Source organism: Sphaerodactylus townsendi, linkage group LG09, assembly GCF_021028975.2.
Source record: "Sphaerodactylus townsendi isolate TG3544 linkage group LG09, MPM_Stown_v2.3, whole genome shotgun sequence".
NCBI lineage: Eukaryota > Metazoa > Chordata > Lepidosauria > Squamata > Sphaerodactylidae > Sphaerodactylus > Sphaerodactylus townsendi.
This window is the reverse complement of record NC_059433.1, coordinates 72,091,871-72,113,430: the sequence shown is the minus strand read 5'-3', so window position 1 is coordinate 72,113,430 and position 21,560 is coordinate 72,091,871. Positions and strand designations below refer to the sequence as shown.

General features: G+C 45.2%; 1 protein-coding gene across 1 annotated transcript in view; it reads right to left on the bottom strand.

Annotated features, from left to right (window-relative positions):
- Positions 1 to 21,560, bottom strand: part of LOC125439487 (adenylate cyclase type 8-like) — a 44,663-nt gene that overhangs the window by 4,216 nt on the left and 18,887 nt on the right. Inside the window, exons 3-7 of the mRNA XM_048508588.1 lie at positions 19,962 to 20,051; positions 17,518 to 17,690; positions 13,625 to 13,706; positions 8,246 to 8,404; positions 6,767 to 6,913 (exon numbers count right to left, since the gene is read on the bottom strand). Of these exons, the coding sequence (XP_048364545.1) occupies positions 6,767 to 6,913; positions 8,246 to 8,404; positions 13,625 to 13,706; positions 17,518 to 17,690; positions 19,962 to 20,051 (651 nt within the window). The remainder of the gene's footprint in view (positions 1 to 6,766; positions 6,914 to 8,245; positions 8,405 to 13,624; positions 13,707 to 17,517; positions 17,691 to 19,961; positions 20,052 to 21,560) is intronic.

Here is a 21,560-nt window from a genome sequence, read left to right as displayed (position 1 = left end):
CCAAAGAATATTGGAGAGCAAGAGCTTTGCGCTTTGCTCAGGAGAAATTGATATTCTTGATCGAATAATCTAGACTTTAAGAGATGGTAACCCACTTACATATCTGCAAGTATTTTGGGGGTTGCAAGCATTATTTTTGTTTAAAAATATATTGAGAGATATTTTGAATACTCAGAATGCGATAATCATGCTCTCCCCTGGTTCCTTGATATTTTCATCCTTCCAGGAGCAATTGCAAAATCTTAATATTGGTTAGTAACCCACAACCACCTACAGAGTCTATCCACATGTTTTAAAATCCAACAGCATTAACACTCGTCTTTTTATTTTTATATGTACTTCTTATGTATATCCAAAGGTTGTCTTGTCCTTTTCCTACAATAGAGGCTTAATACGATGTTTGCCAGATAATTGTCAGACATTTTGCTCCCTCCCTTCCTCCAAAATACTCAGGTCAATGGGTAGAGTGTTTTGAAGATCCAGGTTTGAATCCCTGCTCAACCATGGAAGCTTGCTGAGTGACTTTGAGGCTGTCTCTCTCAGCCTAATCTACCTCACAAGACCGTTGTTCTGAGGATAACAAGAAGAAGAGGGAAGGTAAGTATTTTTTTTTTAGGTATTTCAATCCCATTCTTCTTTCCAACAGCAAAGTGTGGTATAAATATGCAGATTTCTCTCTTCTTCAATTACAGTCACAACAATCCAATGAGCTACATTACCCTGTTTCCCCGAATATAAGACATCCCCAGAAAAAAAGACATAGTAGAGGTTTTGCTGAAGTGCGAAATATAAGGCATCCCCCAAAAGTAAGATGCAGCAAAGTTTTTGTTTGGAAGCATGCCTGACGAACAGAATACAGAAATATAAGACATCCCTTGAAAATAAGACATAGCGCATCTTTGGGAGCAAAAATTAATATAAGACATTGTCTTATATTCGGGGAAACACGGTAGGTGAGTGGAGATTTGAATCCGGGTCTTTCAGTTCCTAGGCTAATATTCTAAACACTACACTGCATGTATTCTCATGTCTCTGCAACAGTCATGAAGGTAAAGGTAAGTAAGCATTGCGTCCTTACTGACCGATGGGGTGATGACATATTACAGTACTTAAAAACAGTACTGAAAAAACACCAGAATCAAAGGCCAAGGGAATGCTAGGACCATGGACAAGGAACTCCACCCAGACACAGGATTTGCATTCACTAATACTTTTGCTACTGCAGGGAATACAAATGCAAATACGAATGTAAATGGACTGAAAACCCCACCCACAATACAATGCAGTCAACCACGTCTTTGCATAGCAAGTTCCACCCAAACACTTGCTGATTGGTTCCCCACCCTGGGACATGGACAATATATACCCCACTAAACATTCCCTTCTCACGGGACACCGTGTGTAACACGCTTCTCTTTGTGATACACCTCTGAAGATGCCAGCCACAGATGCAGGCGAAACATTAGGAACAAGATCCACCAGACGATGGCCACACAGCCCAGAAAGCCCACAACAACCAGTTGAGTTCAGCCGTGAAAGTCTTCAACAGTACATTCGTATTACAGCATTTATGAGGCCCATGGTATTTGCTGCATGGTTTGCCATGCTTTCTCCAGTCACCTATGCTTAACTCATAACTCAAGAGCAGCAGTGGCGTAGGAGGTTAAGAGCTCGTGTATCTAATCTGGAGGAACCGGGTTTGATTCCCAGCTCTGTCGCCTGAGCTGTGGAGGCTTATCTGGGGAATTCAGATTAGCCTGTACACTCCCACACACGCCAGCTGGGTGACCTTGGGCTAGTCACAGCTTCTCGGAGCTCTCTCAGCCCCACCTACCTCCCAGGGTGTTTGTTGTGAGGGGGGAAGGGCAAGGAGATTGTAAGCCCCTTGGAGTCTCCTGCAGGAGAGAAAGGGGGGATATAAATCCAAACTCCTCCTCCTCCTCCTCCCCCTGCTGCTGCTGCTGCTGCTGCTGCTGCTGCTTCTTCTTCTTCTTCTTCTTCTTCTTCTTCTTCTTCTTCTTCTTCTTCTTCTTCTTCTTCTTCTTCTTCTTCTTCTTCTTCTTCTTCTTCTTCTTCTTCTTCTTCTTCTTCTTCTTCTTCTTCTTCTTCTTCTTCTTCTTCTTCACAGCAAGCTGAGTATTTTATTAACCTCGGAAGGATGGAAGGCTGAGTCACCCTTGAGCCGGCATCCTGAAACCAGCTTCCACCGGGATCAAACTCAGATCATGAGCAGAGCTTTGACCGCAATACTGCAGATTTCCACTCTGTGCCACAGGGCTGCTCTGTAACAGTCACGGCAGCCGAGAAATTTCGAGATGAAACTGCGAGGTATCTGAAACCCTCTCCTAGGAAATCCCCTCTGAAATCAGAGCTACCGCAGCTATTCTTGGAATGCCCCCCCCCCCCCGCCGCCGCCCCTGTCGGACAGCACATGATAATATGCAGATTCTACATTACAGGAAAGGTTGGCTTTTATGAATCCCTCCACTGGTTCATAAAATCTGCATCCTCTGGTACTTGATAGATGGTTGACATGCTCCAAATGTAGGACATGCCCCATCAATCCAAGCTGCGCCTCCGAACAGTTCTGCCGCTTGGACTTTGCAGTCTTTTCTGCACTCAAGGTCACTGTGGCCATGCCCAGAATACCAAGCGGGCCCTTTCTCCGAGCGTGCTTGGTGAAATTACTCGAAGTTATTAGCTGCGCAGACAGGGACGTGTCCTGAAAATGCGACCTAATCTCCAAACCGAGAAAGCTTATCGACGGCCGTCTACCTTTGCGGCAGGACAATAAATGACGGCTCAAAACAACCCTGATTTCATTCACCCTGCACGTATCTGTGCGGGATCCAGAAGAGGAAAGGAAATGAGGTTTGAAATGGAAACAGTAATAGTACCTTGTGAAAACATCACCATAGCGTAATACTCGGCAAGAGGGGAGAAGTTAAGAAAAGGAAGCGGAGTACTTAAGATGAGACTGAATATATTCTACAGATAATGAGATCTCACCGGAGGAAAATTGTGCGGCCCGGCTCCTAAACTTCAATTGTCTTTGGGCCGGGTGTGATCGCTGCTGCATAGAGGGATAAAAAGAGCTGTCGACATTTGGGGTGTTCTAGCCATCAGGAAGGGGATGATTACTTAACGCGAAAGAATTATAGGGCAGCCACTGGTGGATACCTGGTCCATTCTCACAGCAGGAACTGAACAGCCTGCTGACGTATGCCAGCTCTAAGCACCTGTCTGTGGAAGGAAATTCAAGAGGAGTCATTACCTCTCAACATGGTGCAGTGGGTAAGAGCAGTGGACTCTAATCTGGAGAACTGGGTTTGATTTCCCCATTTTCCACCTGAGCGGCGGACTCTTATCTGATGAACCAGATTTCCCCCCCCCCTCACTCCTACATTCCTGCTGGGTGATCTTAGGCTAGTCACAGTTCTTTGTAACTCTCTCAGTCGTACCTAACTCACAAGGTCTGTGTGGTGGGGATGGGAAGGGAAAGGAATTTGTCAGCTCCTTTGAGTCTCCTTATAGGAAATTGGGGTGTAAATCCTCTTCTTAAATCCCCTTTGACTTTTTTTTTAGTTTTCTGGGTTTTTTTTTTAAACCTTTCCTAGCTTTACATGGGCCCATTGTGTGGATTTTAAAATCTGCTCTGTAGCGCCATGTTAGGGATTAGATTTAAGAGGGACCATGACAGTACCATGACAGGAACAGCAGTGGCGTAGGAGGTTAAGAGCTCGTGTATCTAATCTGGAGGAACCGGGTTTGATTCCCAGCTCTGCCGCCTGAGCTGTGGAGGCTTATCTGGGGAATTCAGATTAGCCTGTACACTCCCACACAAGCCAGCTGGGTGACCTTGGGCTAGTCACAGCTTCTCAGAGCTCTCTCAGCCCCACCTACCTCACAGGGTGTTTGTTGTGAGGGGGGAAGGGCAAGGAGATTGTAAGCCCCTTTGAGTCTCCTGCAGGAGAAAAAGGGGGGATATAAATCCAAACTTCTCCTCCTCCTCCTCCTCCTCCTCCTCCTCCTCCTCCTCCTCCTTCTCCTTCTCCTTCTCCATCTTCTTCTTCATCATCATCTTCTTCTTCTTCCTCTACCCTGTCAAGGATGAATTTAAGTATTTCTATTTTTTCTTCTTCTTTTCAGTTCATTGATAGGATATGTTTTGCTTTATTTTTGAACAGTAATGTTTCACTTCCGCTCTACAGTTAAAATATTAGTAAACAGGTCGATAGCTGGGCAGGGACATGGGCATTAAATTCTGCTCTTATTCCAACATGCCCAGCCAGAGAGAACTGTCAGTTGGCCACATTTGAAAACCGGTTAGGAAGATCTTTCAGCTGCATTCCAGCGTGAAGTCTGTCTTATCAGCGACTGCATTTCCAGTTCTTAAAGGCTACTTCTGTCATCCCCTTGATTTGCTGATCTCTACAGATTTGTACAATTGTTCAAAATGTCATCTCAAGATAAAGGCAATGCGGCATGGTATTTTGTCCCGTTCCAGCTTGAAACAGAGAGCCTACCTGGGAAGAGATGTACTTCTGAGAAGATACTTCAAAGCAGCAGACTAGAGCATTCACCTGCGAGCAAATCTAATTGCCAACAGGTGTCTTTCCCTGCCAGTTCAAATAGCAGCCTGGGGTGCCCAACCACTGTGCAAATTTCCTTTCAAGCAGCTGTCCAAATCTGCTATTTGGCATGGCGCTGGATGCTTCCATTTGTTCCGCATGGCTGTTTCGCTAATCTTTGAGATCCCAAGCCAAAACCAAGACAATGAAGGAGAAATTGAAATGCAACAAAAAGAAATGGAATGCAAAAAATAGGACTCTGGTAGAGGGAGACTTTCTGAACCTGTGACGCTCGCTTTGTTTGGGAATGTGAATGTTATTTCAAGCACAAGTTAGATTAGGTCATGCTTTAAGCAATGCAAGGGAATCTGTGTGCACAGTAAAGGCAAGTGATTGCTGGCAATCTTCAAGCAGAGCTGGAGGAAACCAGGAATGGTTTGGGCTGATACTGTATTGAGCAGGGGGTTGGACTAGATGGCTTGTAGCAGCAGTGGCATAGGAGGTAAAGAGCTCATGTATCTAATCTGGAGGAACCGGGTTTGATTCCCAGCTCTGCCGCCTGCAGAGGTGGGATCCAGCAGGTTCTCACCAGTTCCCGAGAGTGGGTTACTAATTATTTGTGTGTGCCGAGAGAGGGTTACTAATTGGGTCCGCTTTCGCCCTCGCCTCCCCGAGAGGCCTACTGCCTTTGAACGTGAAGGTTCCATATAGCAATTGCGACTAATAATGTAACTCCCTGAACTGGGTTAATCCCTTTCAGGTACTGCAATTCATTGATTCTCAGCCTTTCATACCTTTTATCTCACCAGTCTCTATCAAAGAACCTGTGTGTTTCACCATTGCTGTGTTCAGATTTGTGAGTTGGGGAATTTTCTATAATGTGATGATGATTTAGAAATGACCTGGTGCAAAAAAATTTTTTTGGGGTCGTGGTGGGGTGGCTGCCCATGGGAGGGGGCAACCAACTCAGGTTTTGCCCAGGGCTCAGGTTTGCCTAGGTATGCCTCTGCCCCCTTTGCTGAGGGGGGGCTGGCAAGGGAACCTGTTACTAAATTTTTTGGATCCCACCACTGGCCGCCTGAGCTGTGGATTAGCCTGTGCACTCCCACACACGCCAGCTGGGTGACCTTGGGCTAACAAGCAGCTGAGCCTCCTCTCAGCTCCTCACCTCACTCACCTCACAGGGTGTTTGTTGTGAGGGGGGAAGGGCAAGGAGATTGTAAGCCCCTTTGAGTCTCCTACAGGAGAGAAAGGGGGGATATAAATCCAAACTCTTCTTCTTCTTCTTGTATGGCCCCTTCCAACTCTATGATTCTAGGACTCTTGTAGAGATCTGAGCAATGGTAAGAAGAGACAAAAGAAGAACGAAGGATGTAACCGTACCTCTCTATGCTGAATTGGTTAGACCTCACCTCGAATATTGTGTACAGTTCTGGGCACCGCAAAAGAAAGATATCGACAAGCTGGAACGGGTCCAGAGGAGGGCAACCAAAATGGTAAAAGGTCTAGAGTCCATGTCCTACAAAGAGGGGCTTAGGGAGCTGGGGATGTTTAGTCTGGAGAAGCGAAAGTTAAGGGGGGATACGATAGCTTTGTTTAAGTATTTGAAGGGATGCCATGTCGAAGAGGGAGCAAGCTTGTTTTCTGCAGCCTCAGAGAGTCATGGATTCAAGGTGCAGGAAAAGAGATTCCTCCTAAACATTAGGAAGAACTTTCTGACTGTCAGGGCTGTTCGACAGTGGAATTCACTGCCTTGGATAGTGGTGGAGTCTCCTTCTTTGGAGGTTTTTTTAAATAGAGGCTGGATTAACATATGTCGGGAGTGCTTTGATTGTGTGTTCCTGCATGGCAGGAGGCTTGGACTTGATGGCTCTTGGGGTCTCCTCCAGCCTCCCTAATGATTTTAATGAGGGATTCTAGCGATTCTAATTACTGTGGGCAGGCAGGTAAGCCAACAGTTAATTCAGGCAGTTTCCCACCTGCCTTTTGTGACATCAGTGAAGCTCAGCCTATCACCACAGGAGACCTTATTATCACTGACATGTGAAATCCCTCACCACATTTACAATGTAAATAGAAATAAAATCAGAGTGGGGGAAACTGCCATTTGGCTGCAGCGCAGGCAAAACTAATTTCACGGCAGATTCAAGGCTACCATCTCTTTCCCAGTTCCTCTCCTTGGCGTTTGGATTTACCTCGTCAAAGTCGGCAATGATTTCGTTCAGCAGACGCAGGCACTCGACTCCTTGGTTGTTCATTTCCGTCTGGGAATAGAAGTCAGCAAAGCCAGGGATGGAAGCAAACATGACTCCGACTGCATCATAGGACTGAGAATAGAGATCCTAAGGACACAGCGAAACAGAAAACTAAAATTAGTAATAGTAGTAGTAGAAGAAGAACAACAACAACAACAAAAAGGAGGAGGAGGAGGAGAAAAAAGACGAAGAAGAAGAGGAGGAGGAGAAGAAGTAAGAAGAAGAAGAGGAGGAGAAGAAGAAGAAAGAAGAAAGAAGAAGAAGAGGAGGAGGAGGAGGAGGAGGAGAAGAAGAAGAAGAAGAAGAAAGAAGAAGAGGAGGAGAAGAAAGAAGAAGAGGAGGAGGAGAAGAAGAGGAGGAGGAGGAGAAAGAAGAAGAAGAAGAGGAGGAGGAGGAGAAGAAGTGGAGGAGGAAAAGAAGAAGAAAGAAGAAGAAGAAAGGAGGAGGAGGAGGAGGAGAAAGAAGAAGAAGAGGAGGAAGAGGAGGAGAAGAAAGAAGAAGAGAAGGAGGAGAAGAAGAAGAAGAAGAAGAAGAGGAGGAGGAGGAGTAAGAAGAAGAAGAAGAGGAGGAGGAGGAATGAAACAAAGTGGTGGAACAAGAAATGACAATCTCTGGTGGCAGTTCATTTAACACAGACAGCAGAGTGAATTGACCCAGGTCAAAGGCCATTTTGTTGTTTCCTGGGAAGGTTGCGAGTCTCCCAGTGGGGCCTGGAGACCTCCTAAAATTCCAACTGATCTCCAGACCACAGAGATCAGTTCCCCCCTTGAGAAAATGGTGGCTGCTCTGAGGGTGGACTCTATGGCACTAAACCTTGATGAGGTCCCCCCCCCCATCAAATCCTGCCCTTTTCAGGCTTGACCCCCAAATCTCCAGCAACTTCCTAACCTAGTTGGCTGTCCTATCCCTTGGGGGAGCCAGGTGCCAGGGTCAGGAGATGACCTGCCAGGGTGGTTGATTTGGAAAGCCTACTTTCCCCATTTGTAGGAAGTAGCTCCTTTGAACACATCTCTCTGTGTGCATGGATCATCACCATGCTTAGCATTTCATTGGTGTCTGCAAAGCCAATCATGCCCATGATTCTTTACAACAGCTAACAAATAAATAAGAAGCTAAGATAAAATTGATAGCTTTACAAGACAAAGTAGAACCTATCTGGCCCTCAGTGCAATTGGCTTTTCATTGGCTTCTGTGCAATACCACCCTCTGGCCATCCAGGAGTGGTGGCGCTACAGTACAACCAGTCAACAACTCCCATCTTTAGCCTGTTACCAGGATGGCGCCCCAGGTTGCTTGTATTCAACTCGTTTGACACAAAACCTGTAGTATTTTACACACTGTGCAGCTGATTTCAGTCATATGTTCCCTCTTTACCTTCTAACGATTCTTCCACGAAATCAGAACAAACAAATTATTTACTTCATTATCGCGATCCTTTTCCAAGAAGTGACGGGCCACGTGACTCGGCAGGATATTGCGCAGCATGTTCTCGTTGTGCTCGCGCAACTCCTTCATCTCATTGATTTCTTCTTTGGCCTGGCCACGCCACAGGAAGTCCAGCCGCGCCGTGTATTCCAGCTGCAGTGGGGAGGAGAAGGAAAACCAGAAGGTTAATGCTCTTGGGTGGGGGTGGGGGGGCTTGGGTCAGCAACATTATGCAATTCAACAGCTGAACTGTGCTGACGTTCAGAGCAAGAGATTAACAAAAAGCCAGTATATACCTGAATATTTGAGGGGGTGGGTTGGAGGGAGGCACCTGGTTATAATGCCATATGCACTCCACCTTCAAAAACAGCCATTTTCTCCAAGAGAAGTGGAACCGATGTTTTAAATAAATAAATAAATAAATAAATAAATAATAAGAACATAAGAACATAAGAACATAAGAACTAGCCTGCTGGATCAGACCAGAGTCCATCTAGTCCAGCTCTCTGCTACTCACAGTGGCCCACCAGGTGCCTTCGTAAGCTCACGTGCAGGAGGTGAAAGCAATGGCCTTCTGCTGCTGCTGCTTCTCTTGAGCACCTGGTCTGCTAAGGCATTTGCAATCTCAGATCAAGGAGGATCCAGATTGGTAGCCATAGATCGACTTCTCCTCCATAAATCTGTCCAAGCCCTTTTTAAAGCTATCCAGGTTAGTGGCCATCACCACCTCCTGTGGTAGCATATTCCAAACACCAATCACACGTTGCGTGAAGAGGTGTTTCCTTTTATTAGTCCTAATTCTTCCCCCCAGCATTTTCAACGAATGCCCCCTGGTTCTAGTATTGTGAGAAAGAGAGAAAAATTTATCTCTGTCAACATTTTCTATCCAATGCATAATTTTATAGACTTCAATCATATCCCCCCTCAGCCGTCTCCTCTCCAAACTAAAGAGCCCCAAACGCTGCAGCCTCTCCTCATAAGGAAGGTGCTCCAATCCTTCAATCATCCTCATTGCCCTTCTCTGCACTTTTTCTATCTCTTCGATATCCTTTTTGAGATGTGGCGACCAGAACTGAACACAGTACTCCAAGTGCGGTCGCACCACGGCTTTATATAAGGGCATGACAATCCTTGCAGTTTTATTATCAACTCCTTTCCTAATTATCCCCAGCATAGTGTTTGCCTTTTTCACAGCTGCCATGCATTGAGTTGACATTCCCATGGAACTATCAACTAAGACGCCCAAATCCCTTTCCTGATAATCAATTAATGTAGCCTGGAGGTTAGTTATAACTCTGGGAAATCTCCAGTGCCCAAATGGATATTAGCAACTCCTGCTAGAAGGCTCCTAGTGGAAGGTCCTTGTTTTATCCCCTTCTGAGAGGCTGTCCATAACAGAAAAAGGTTCAAGAGGAAGAAGAAGAGGACGAGGAGGAGGAAGAAGAGTAGTAGTAGTAGTTTGGATTTATATCCCCCCTTTCTCTCCTGTAGGAGACTCAAAGGGGCTGACAATCTCCTTTCCCTTCCCCCCCCCCATAACAAACATCCTGTGAGGTAGGCAGGGCAGAGAGAGTTTGGAACGAACTGTGACGGGCCCAAGGCCATGTAGCAGGCTTCATGTGTAGGAGTGGGAAACAGATTTGGTTCACCAGATAAGAGTCTGCCAGTCATGGGGAGGAGTGGTGAATCAAACTCGGTTCTCCAGACTAGAATCCACCAGTCTTAACCACTACACCACGCTGTGGTTTGGAATGCAATAACTGCATGTGTTTATAAATAAATTCCTTCAAGCATTCAAGAGAAAAGGCATATTTGGCGAGGCAGGGGTGGGGGAGTGGAAAAAGAGGGGAAAAAAGAGCTAGCTGCACTAAATCTGAATTTTTCGATCGAGAGAAAGAGCTGAATCACCTCTTGAGGATAAGTGCTCTTCTCCTGAAGGAAATAAGTCTGAAAAGCTCAAAGTGCTTTAAGAAGCTCAAGGTGATATTTCTCATGCTGAAGGAAATCTACCTCGAGGATTTCAACCCAAATGTTTACAGAGGAGATCAGAACACAAGCGGTGCGCTCCCTGAGACCACAAGGGAAGCTAGTCATGGAGAAGACTTTGTTCTCTCAAGGACACGAAGTGGGGGGAAATATCCAAAAGAAAATTCTTCTTGGCATCCCAAAACAGTCCTTTTTGCCCAAGTTAACTGCTGCAATGTGGAGGTCTGAATATTGGTCGCCCTGGGTCCTTGTTCGCCACTCTCACCACTATACTATACTGTCTGTGTTCACACCATGGAGATAACAGGAATGTGGAAGAACTTCTGCTCTGTTTCCTCCAGTACCCCCCGTCTTCGAGGAAGAAGGAGGAGGAGAAAGAAGAGTTTGGACTTATACCCCGTCTTTCTTTCCTGTAAGGAGATTCAAACTTGGCTTACAAACTCCTTTCTCCCCCCCCCCCCCGCCAAGCATAAGCATAAGCATTTATTGTCATTGTGCATGCACAACGAAAATTTACAGCAGCATTCCTCGATGCACACAATTTCAGACTCATACCCCATCCTCACTTTCCCCTTCCTCCACCCATCCCTACACAGCCCCAAACACATCAACACGAAGCCACGGAGTTCAGCATCGCCACAGCTCTAGAGTAGAAGCTGTTTCTAAGCCTCTTTGTCCTAGTTTTGATAGACCTGTATCATCTGCCGGATGGTCACAGTTCAAAAAGAGAGTGTGCTGGATGAGACGGGTCTCTCAGAATATTTTGGGTTTTCTTTAGGCTTCGGAAATTATAGAGTTCTTCCAAGGAGGGGAGAGGGCAGCCGATAATCCTCTGTGCAGTAGTGATCACCCTTTGGAGCGCCTTCCTATCCGCCACTGTGCAACTGGAGAACCATACACAGATGCAGTAGGTTAAGACACTCTCTATAGCACAGCGGGAAAAGGACACCAGGAGTTTTCCATTCAGTTGTTGTTTCCTTAACAGTCTAAGATAGTACAGTCTTTGCTGGGCCTTCTTAACCACCGCAGCAGTCTGTACACCCCAGGTCAAGTCCTCTTTAATCATAACGCCCAGAAATTTAAAACAACAGACACTTTTTGAGGTAGGTGGGGCTGAGAGAGTTCTGAGTGAAATGATACTAGCCCAAGGTCATTCAGCAGTCTTCATGTGTAAGTGCGAGGAGACAAATCCAGTTCACTAGATAAGAGTCCACCACTCCTGTGAAGGAGTGGGGAATCGAACCCGGTTTTCCAGATTACAATCCACCTGCTCTTAACCACTGCACGCCTGACAGGTCTCCCTGTGACATCACAAAGGCCTAGGAAGGGTTCTCCTATTTCCAGTTGCCATTTCCTGGTACGATGTAGGGTGCTAAAAAGGGTGTCCTAAATGTTCTAGTACTGTACAATAGATAGGGAAAAGGTTCTCTCTATTTTCTCTATGTGCGGCATGACTTTATAAAAACTCTACCATGTAAAAGTTTATAAAAAGTTTATAAAAGTTTATAAAAATATTTTATATTCCTTCCACATCTTCCCCCACCTTGTGTGCGCAAAATGCTGTCAAGTCACAGCTGACTTATGACAATCAGAAGTCCCTTCCACACGTGCACAATAATGCACTTTCAATCCACTTTCACGATTGTTTGCAAGTGGATTTTGCTGTTCCGCACAGCAAAATCCAGCTGCAAAAGTGCATTGAAAGTGGATTGAAAGTGCATTATTCTGCATGTGCAGAAGGGGCCTCAGAAAGAAGAAGAAGAAGAGTTTGAATTTATATCCCCCCTTTCTCTCCTGCAGGAGACTCAAAGGGGCTTACAATCTCCTTGCCCTTCCCCCCTCACAAGAAACACCCTGTGAGGTAGGTGGGGCTGACAGAGCTCTGAGAAGCTGTGACTAGCCCAAGGTCACCCAGCTGGCGTGTGTGGGACTGCACAGACTAATCTGAATTCCCCAGATAAGCCTCCACAGCTCAGGCAGCAGAGCTGGGAATCAAACCCGGTTCCTCCAGATTAGATACACGAGCTCTTAACCTCCTATGCCACTGCTGGCTTTCAAATAAGAAGCAGAGGTGGTTTGCCATTGCCTTCCTCTGTAAAGCCTTCCTTGGTGGTCTCCCTTCCAAATACTGACCCCATTTACTTTCCAAGATCTGACAATCCCAACTCTAACCCTATACCATGCTGTCTTCCCTTCCCCTCCTCTCTATCTTGGGCATGAGGTTTTTTCCTTCTTCTCATACATGTTTTTGCTTCAATTGTATTTCACTTGGTACCTTTTAGCAAGGAAAAAAACCTCATTATACACTCCAGATTCGCCTCTTTCCTTTTTAAAAAACAACATTTAATATGGTTTTAACATGCCTCTAAAAGCAGCATAACGACTTTAAGGGAATATTGCATTCAGAAACCATTGCTTTCTTGTGATGTGAAATCCTTGGCTTAGAAGTTTATGATTGATCCTAATGCCAGAGATAACTAATGAAGCTCCCTTTTGGCCTTAATTTGGGGCTGTCCCAGAACTCACCCTCCAGACATATCGGCTGCAGAAGATATAAATCTAGCAGGAAGCCGAGCCAACTCTCTTGGCCAGTCCAGGTCTTACCAAGACAAATTAAGTTATAAAGACGGCTTGGCTAGCATTAGGGCTGCTCATTATCTCAGAATTTATTGGCAGCTATAAAGACTTGCTAGCAGACTCGGCTTTCGGGAAGGGAAATGTTTGCTCAGTGCAGTTCCCTGTCATGAATGGCAGGGAGGTTGCTCTCAGAACAGTCGATGCTCCCACAACATTTTCTAGCACAAAGCATAGTCCGAAGGCAGACAATTCAGTTTAGCTGATAAGGGCTGAGTAGCCTATGCACTGACGAAAGCTTGTATGGCCCGAATTAACTGGCTGTTGTGGTTTTTTTCGGGTTGTGCGGCCGTCTCTTGGTAGTTTTAGCCAGTGGTGGGATCCAAAAATGTTAATAACAGGTTCCGGTGGTGGTGGGATTCAAACAGTGGTGCTGCCACACACTGTTGGGCAGGGAGGTTGCTTTAGTAACCCCTTCTCGGCACTCAGAAAAAATTAGTAACCACTTGAGAACTGGTTGGATCCCACCTCTGGTTTTTAGCTCATAACAATTCACCGTCATCTAAGGCTAGCATCTTCAGAGACATATAATGGTTAAGAAGAAAGAAAAGAGTTGGATTTATGTCCCCCCTTTCTCTCCTGTAAGTAAGTAAGTAAGTAAGTAAGTAAGTAAGTAAGTAAGTAAGTAAGTAAGTAAGTAAGTAAGTAAGTAAGTAAGTAAGTAAAATTTTCCTCAGAAATGTAAAAATAACAACCATATGGGTAAGCACTGGATTAATATTGGCAACTGTATAAAAAGTACATCTGTCTTACCTGCTGGCCATGATAAAATACAGCTAGCAGAAACATGGCCATTAGAAGCAAAGAGGCTTCCTTTGTTCCCAGGAAGTCTGTGCTGGAAAAAGGAATAGAATGGGGTGAAATAAAATATTATTGTCAGTCTTTCCATGTCAATCGTGACATAAGAACTCTTGAGTTGAACAAACAAATGGAAACAGATTTTGAACACTGGGAAGCAAACAAATAAACCCCTCTCTTACAAACCATTTTAAAACGAATGGCAGCATTGTCTCTCAAATTACACCGCAAACAATACAGACTCAGACATGCGAGTTAGCGTATGGAAAACGTTACAATGTCTGAAGCACTTTTCTCATCAGAGAGATTTCCAAGAACATTGTGTGAGAATTCTTCTCCCTCAGCAAGAGTCCACCTACTTTGGTTCTTCAAGAGTCGCTTTTCTGATTGTCAGTGGACTTAGAAGGGTGCCACTCTGCTGCGGCATTTGCAGAGCAGGCAGCAGCGCTACGGAGAGGGGGACGTGGGTGGTCCCACCAGGAAGGATTAGATCAGTTGCAGCAATGGTTGCAGGTCCCTGCTGGTGCCAAATATCTCACAAATGGATCTGTAGAGGGTATCTACAGATCTTTCACTGACCATAGGGGTTTCAATCAGTCAGTGATATAAGACCGACGAACCCATGCTAAAATGTATCAGTCCCTTGAACTAACAGTGGGCGTTTCCCCACTTGCCACGACCCCCCGTATGCCCCGTGCTGCTCTCAGCGTGCGTCATTTCTGGCACGCGCCCGGGCTTCCCCACAACCCCACGCTCTGCACGGGGTCAGCCAAAAGCGCCATTTGGAAGAGCGCCAGGAATGACGCACGCTGATGGGGCGCGACAGTTGCAGCGTCGGGGCGGCTGTGTTGTCGCCGCCCCTGTAGTGGGGAGTGCCGGGGGACCCCACGCTACTTGCCTACAGTAGCGCAGGGCAGAAGGTAAGTGGGAAAATGCCCAGTGTTGCTTTGCAGTATTAATTCTGGAGAAAATTTTGAAAAAAAAAGGTTCTCTGAAGATTGGTACCTTCTGCCTGAATTTGATCTTTACTTCTGTGCTATTGAGCCTCCTGCTCAGCCAAATGTCACTGGAGAAGAATCTGCCCGTAATTACAGTGACAGATTGACACCTCGTACCAGCTGTCATCTCTGTTTTCCTATTTGGGGTGCTGAAATCGGGCTGCTTTCTCTCACTGCGTCTTTGCACTCGCAGGTGATGAGATATTTCCATTGCTGTTGGCGGAATGATCTTGTCTAGGTATGAGATGACTCAGGTAAGAGTCCATGTTTCTCTGGGCTATTTTTACTTTTTCCTTTTGGAGAAATAATGGGGGGATGGGAAGAGGTCTATTTATGCACTCAGAGGAATGGCAGGACTTTTTCTGGACTTCTGTCTGCAGCAGGTGGGTGGGGGAGAGGAGGGTTTTTCAGGCATGGGGAGGGGGAAAGACCCTCCACTTCTATGCTTGTAGAAAAATAGCCTCCTTGGGAAAGACCTTGGCAACTAAATGCCCCATATATTGTTTCTAGAAACCCCCCCCCACTTTCTTAAGGCAGTTAAACATTTTTAACACAAATCTTGGAGAGTCTTTGAAAGTACCTTTCCATGTCAGCTTTCAGTTGCGATTTTTTAAAATTATATTTAACAGTTATAAGTGTACTGTAGAGAGAGAAGGGCCCTCAGGCTGCTCTTAGAAAGGTACAAATCCACAACATAGGCTGATTACGCCCAAGGTGTCTGCCGCGCCGCAGGGGCGAACATCCATCACAGCAAGAGTTCTTGTATAGATCTGTTTTCTTGAGCCCTGCTTTCACTTCCCATTTTCTTCACAGCAAGCAACACTACTTCTAGCAGGGCTTTCATTTGCTTCACTGCCAGAGCAGGGCAGATTGGCCAGTGAGAACAGCTTTGCCACAGATATCTTCCCTCTACTCATGGTCAGCCTGCCTAGCTCCATCCTTCACACTCCTTTGCATTGCTGTCCATGCCTTCTCTCTCATCCATCTCCTTCATGTTGCCAACTCCTTCTTGCTTCCTACTCATTATGTTGGCATCTTTCAGTAGCCAGCAAGTAGACGTCTCACCACATGGTCTTAGCCGAAACACACCAACCTTTGCATTCTCATATTGAAGAAGAAGAAGAGTCTTGGATCTATATCCCCCTTTCTCTCCTGTAAGGAGATTCAAAAGGGCTTACAATCTCCTTTCCCTTCCTCCCTCACAACAAACCCCCTGTGAATAGGTGGAGTTGAGAGAGCTCCAAAGAACTGTGACTAGCCCAACATCACCCAGGATGTGTTGGAGTGCACAATCTAATGTGGTTCACTAGATAAGCCTCCAGAGATCAAATGGCAGAGCAGGGAATCAAACCCAGTTCTCCAGGTTAGAGTGTACCTGCTCTTAACCACTACACCACGCTGGCTCTCCATTGGTATATTGATATACCGATATCTTGATATAATAATAACAGAGAGTGCTTGGTCCAACTGTATACCCAATGTTCCTGTGCACTCAGCCCCCCCTTTTCCAGGATGGTGTGAATCCCTCACACTGCACTGCAGGGGTGGCAGGGAGCAGATGTGGGGGTTGTATGGGGCTCATTCACATTTTGTGGACAAGTTGGCATCTCTATGGATAGTACGAGCAGGGCATCTTTCTGCCTCTACCCCACAACCCACACTCTATTTCTATTTTAAAACTTTATTTTAACTTCAAGCATTTGTACCATATTATATTTTTTGAAATAATGTAGATCTAACATGGGAATATCAAAATAATGGGTCTCTCCTCCTGTGATAGCAGCGGCAGCAGTAAGTACATGTGTGTGTGTGTGTGTGGAGGGGAGGGGAGGGGAGGGGAAGGGGAGAGAACATCAGCTCTAGGGCATCGATCCCTTCTTCAGCAGTGTGTGGTCCAGGGAATTGCTTTGCTTCTTTCATTTGGGGGTGTTATTTTTGGAAAGGGGCTGCAATATCATTATAACGAAAAGAACAGCAGTATTGATATAACTGTGATTGAAAGGGCTTTACAACAAAGCCAGCAGTCTTGAAACTACTGGGTGTGATGATATCTGTGCCTTTAAGAGTGAGTTGATGGGTAGAGTTAAGAGGACTAGGAAAAGCAGAGACCTGAGAGAGTTCAGCAGCGTGGCAGGTAGTAGGCTGCCTCCTCACGTGTGAACAGAGAAATGTGAGCAGAACCCACTGCACAGCAAAGAGGCCCGAGGTAAGTGTTCCATGCATAATGGGCCACAAAGAAGTAAATAAAATTAAATGGGAAGTTTATGTGGGCAGATCTCTGACAACATACTCTACAGGGAACCCAATTAGAAGGAGAGGAATCTATTATTCTATGGCCATTTTTGGCCCATATGGTCTCTTCCCCCAAAGTGAGTGTGCATTCCCTTCAGGGAAATGTCCCAACAATGCATGCATTTTGCCTTCTTTCAAATTCACTGTGGCTCAGCTGAGAGAAGCCTTGCACCTTTCAAAACCTCGAAAAGCTCAACTGTTCCTCATCCTTCGCAGAGAAAGTGAAAGAAAAGATGCGTGTGCTTTGCTTTCCGTGGGTCTTCTAATTCCTCCCAGTTTTCCCCGCTCACACAACAGTAGATCCTCCAGCAGGGATAGAAGCAGGAGGTGGGGGGTGGGATCCACACAGCTGGAGGGCACTTCACAGCAGGATTGTCTCGTTGGCTAAGTAAGCAGTGGGAAAACTCAACAGTGAAACACACAGCCATGCAAAAAGCTGTTAAGTGCATAAGAACCAGATATTCCAAGATTCAGCATTGTTAAGGCATTCCTTACTTGGGACCCATGAAAATAAAGGACAATTAGGCTGCACTTACTCTGCACTTACTACACACTTACTCTCCATTATGATTGACGTCATCATACTGTAGGAAGAGGGAAGCATAAATGGTCTCTGTCAGGAAGCAGTAAATCGCTATCATCAGTAACAGCACAGCCAATTTGAGGACAGAGTTGAGTCGGAGGAACACGGCACAAGTCACCATCGCCAGGATACCCGTGAAGACAAAATACTTAAAAGAAAGATTTTTTGGGGGAAGAAAAATCAGTTCCAATAGTCTGCCCTGATGCAAATATAAACTTTTTTCCACTCATTCATTCCCCCTGGCCTTGGCTATGAATATCAGAACCCTTGTCACCCCTGCATTTGGCTATTGCTTTCACAGTAAACTGTGAAAGCTAAGGGGTAGCCCCCACCTCATATTAGCTCCCATTGGAAACAATGGAGGATGGGGCACCCCCTTTAAGGGTTCATAACTTTGGCCTCCCTGAACCAAACCTCACCAAACTTGGGTGGTATCATCCAGACAGTCTCCGGATGATACCCTGATATTTTGGTGCCACTAGATTTAAAGATGCACCCCCTGCAAGCCAAAATGCAAAAACAAATACAAAAAATCAGACAAACCTGAATTTTTTGGGTATGCCCGAATATTCGGGTATATCCGAATATCTTATTGGTCTTATTCAGGCATATAGGTAATTTTATGCCTGAATAAATCCAAATTTTACCGAATTTCTAGGGTATTGAGCAAGCCTAGTAAACTTATTTATGAGTCACTGTTCTAGGATGGTTCTCACCACACTTGCTATTACTTTGCCTCAGAGCATCTGCTTCACATATGCAAGGTCTAAAGTTCAGTCCCCGGCATCTCTGGTTAAGAGGATCAGGTGATGTGAAAATCTTCCACCTGAGCCCCTGGGAATGGTTGCCAGTATTAGCGGACCTTAGAGAACCAGTGGTCTCACTTTGTTAGTCCCATTCAGAAGTTACAGCAAACACACATGCAAGCTAGCACTGTTTACATGTTACAGTGAACATGTGTGCATCCTACACATATAAAACAATGGCTTTTTGTAAGAAAAATCCAATGTCCTTTCACCTTATGAAACCAGGGAGTAGGACCTAGACCAGTACAGGCTTCAAATCTTTTGTTGCCTGCGCACTGGCTATATATCTGACTATCTGCCTACCCCCTCCTGCCCAGGGTTTGTCCACTGGGGTTTGATCCCAGACGCCTTTTATTATCATTTATTTTTTGTAGGTTACTGCTGCTATAGTTTTAATAGTTTTAAGGTTTTGTATTGTTTTAATTATTTTATTCGATTTGTTTTATTGTCTTGTTATTTGCTGTTGTACACCGCCCTGAGCCCTTCGAGGGTAGGGCGGTTTATCAAATTGAATGAATGAATGAATAAATAAATAAATAAACAAATCACACATCGATCTGCCCACGTTTTGAATGTAACATGAGAATTACCCACGACATGTATTAAAATAGGAATTTCCATCTGGATAACATGCCCAAGATTGTTGTCGGTTTTCCGGGCTGGGTGGCTGTGGTGTGGTAGTTTTCGCTCTGAAAGTTTCACCAGCATCTATGGCTGGCATCTTCAGAGGCATGTCCGGGTAAGATGTGTTCCTCTCCATGGCCCAGTGCAGTGATTTTGTGGTGGGGTATATCTTTTGTCTGACTCTCAGTTGTGGGGGGAGGGGAGAGGTGAGGCACATTTGCATGTGTACTGGTGGAGTCCAGCTGCAGTTGTAGCTGCAATAGCATTTGATACTCCACCCAGTTGAGTCTCATACCACCACACACCTGTGAGGTAGATAAAACATATACACAACACACAGTCGCTCTATACCCGTGGTGGTGAACCTATGGCACTCCAGATGTTCATGGACTACAATTCCCATCAGCCCCCACCAGCATGGCTAATTGGCCGTGCTGGCAGGGGCTGATGGGAATTGTAGTCCATGAACATCTGGAGTGCCGTAGGTTCGCCACCACTGCTCTACACTGTGCCACAGAATGGAATACATCCTACCATGACATGCCTCTGAAGATGGCTAAATATTATTGGATGGAATCTTTGGGGAGCGTCCACTGACTCTCAGCTGCCCTGATATTAGACTAGGTATTGGTGACCCCATTCATGGACCACACCCAACCAGATAAAAGAAATGAAGGTGAGCAGAGAAGAATGGCCATCACAGCATCTTGAAATATAAGCAGGTTGGCTTTACGCGGCAACCAGTTGTTTCTTTTGCTGTGGTTTCATCAAGGTTTTCCTTGCACATGTGGAAATGCCACCATGCACACAAAACCCTTTTTGAAGGTTCAAAGGCCCCTCACAATGACTCCAGTAATGGGGACACAGTCACTACGACTTGGCCTTTTATTGAAAAGGCTGGGGTCAACCTGATTCCTCCTCCAAAGTTTTGGATCTAACAGCGGCTGTGATGACTGACAAGCTTTTGGAAATAATGCACTCAGAATTACCTCCGGGTAGGAGCAAATGTCCGTAAAAGATGCAGAAGAATTGGAAGTCTGATTCTCAAAGGGTGTCCGTTTGTCAAAATCACACCAGAGCTGTGGACAAAGGGGATATTTACAACACACCTGGGGGACCTTGAAAACATCCCATAAAACGACGTTTCCTGATATCCAGCTGCCCATAATTTAAACCCATTATTGCAAGTCCTATGATCTGTTGCCAACAAGAACTGCCCGCTGCCCTCCTCTAAGTGACAGCCCTTGAAATACTTAAATAAAGCAATCATGTCCCCCTGACAACCTTTTTCTTTCTCCCCGAAAGTAAACATTCCCAAGTCCCTCAGCCTTTCCTCTTAGGGTTTGGACTCCCCTGTCTCCCATGATCATCCTCGGTGGACTCTCCTTTCGCACCAAGCAAGATCCTTTCTGAAGTGAGGTCTCCAGAACGGCACGCAATACTCCAGGTGCAGCCTGACCAATGTGGTGTACAGCAGGGCTATGACGTCTTGCAATTTGGATGTTGTGCATTGATTGATACACCCCAAGACAGCATTAGCCTTTTTTGCTGCTGCATCACACTGGCTGCTCATATTGAGCTTACACTTCACCTATATCCCAAGATCTTGTTCATACACACTGCATCTTCAGTTATGGAATTTCCTTTCTTCTACTCTGTATCTGGCATCAAATCTATGGTTTCTTTTTGAACATGTGGTTAAAATTTCAGGGTTTTTTTTGGTCCCTTCTGTACATACCACAGTGATGGTATTGCTGTTCCATCTCTGCTATTTTATCTGCCAGTGTCAGTATGCTACTTCTGGATAGGAATCATCAGGTAGCTCTAGGAATCATCAGAAACTCTAGTAAAACTCTTTCTGGCCTCTAGTCTGAGGAGCTGCTGATACAGTTCTACAGAGGAATCATTGAGTCTGTTATCTGCACCTCTATAACTGTGTGGTTTGGTTCTGCAACCCAACAAGACCGACACAGACTTCAGAGAATAATCAGAACTGCAGAAAAAAACAATTGCTGCTAACCTGCCTTCCATTGAGGACCTGTATACTGCACGGGTCAAAAAAAGGGCTGTGAAAATATTTACTGACCCCTCGCATCCTGGACATAAACTGTTTCAACTCTTACCCTCTAAACGTCGCTACAGAGCACTGCACACCAAGACAACTAGACATAAGAACAGTTTTTTCCCGAATGCCATCACTCTGTTAAACAAATAATTCCCTCGATAATGTCAACCTATTTATTATATATTTATTATATAATTACTGCACTACTTTTTTCATCATTCCTATTACCCATCTCCTCCCAATTATGACTGTATGACTATAGCCTGTGCTGACATTTCATTTTATTTTATGATTTTACATTTTATGTTTTTATTACTATTGATTGTTTCCTGATTGCTTACTAGACCTATATGACAATCATTAAGTGCTGTATCTTATGATTCTTGACAAATGTATTTTCTTTTATGTACACTGAGAGCATATGCACCGGAGACAAATTCCTTGTGTGTCCAATCACACTTGGCCAATAAAGATTCTATTCTATTCTATTCTATTATTTTCTATTCTATTCTATTCTATTCTA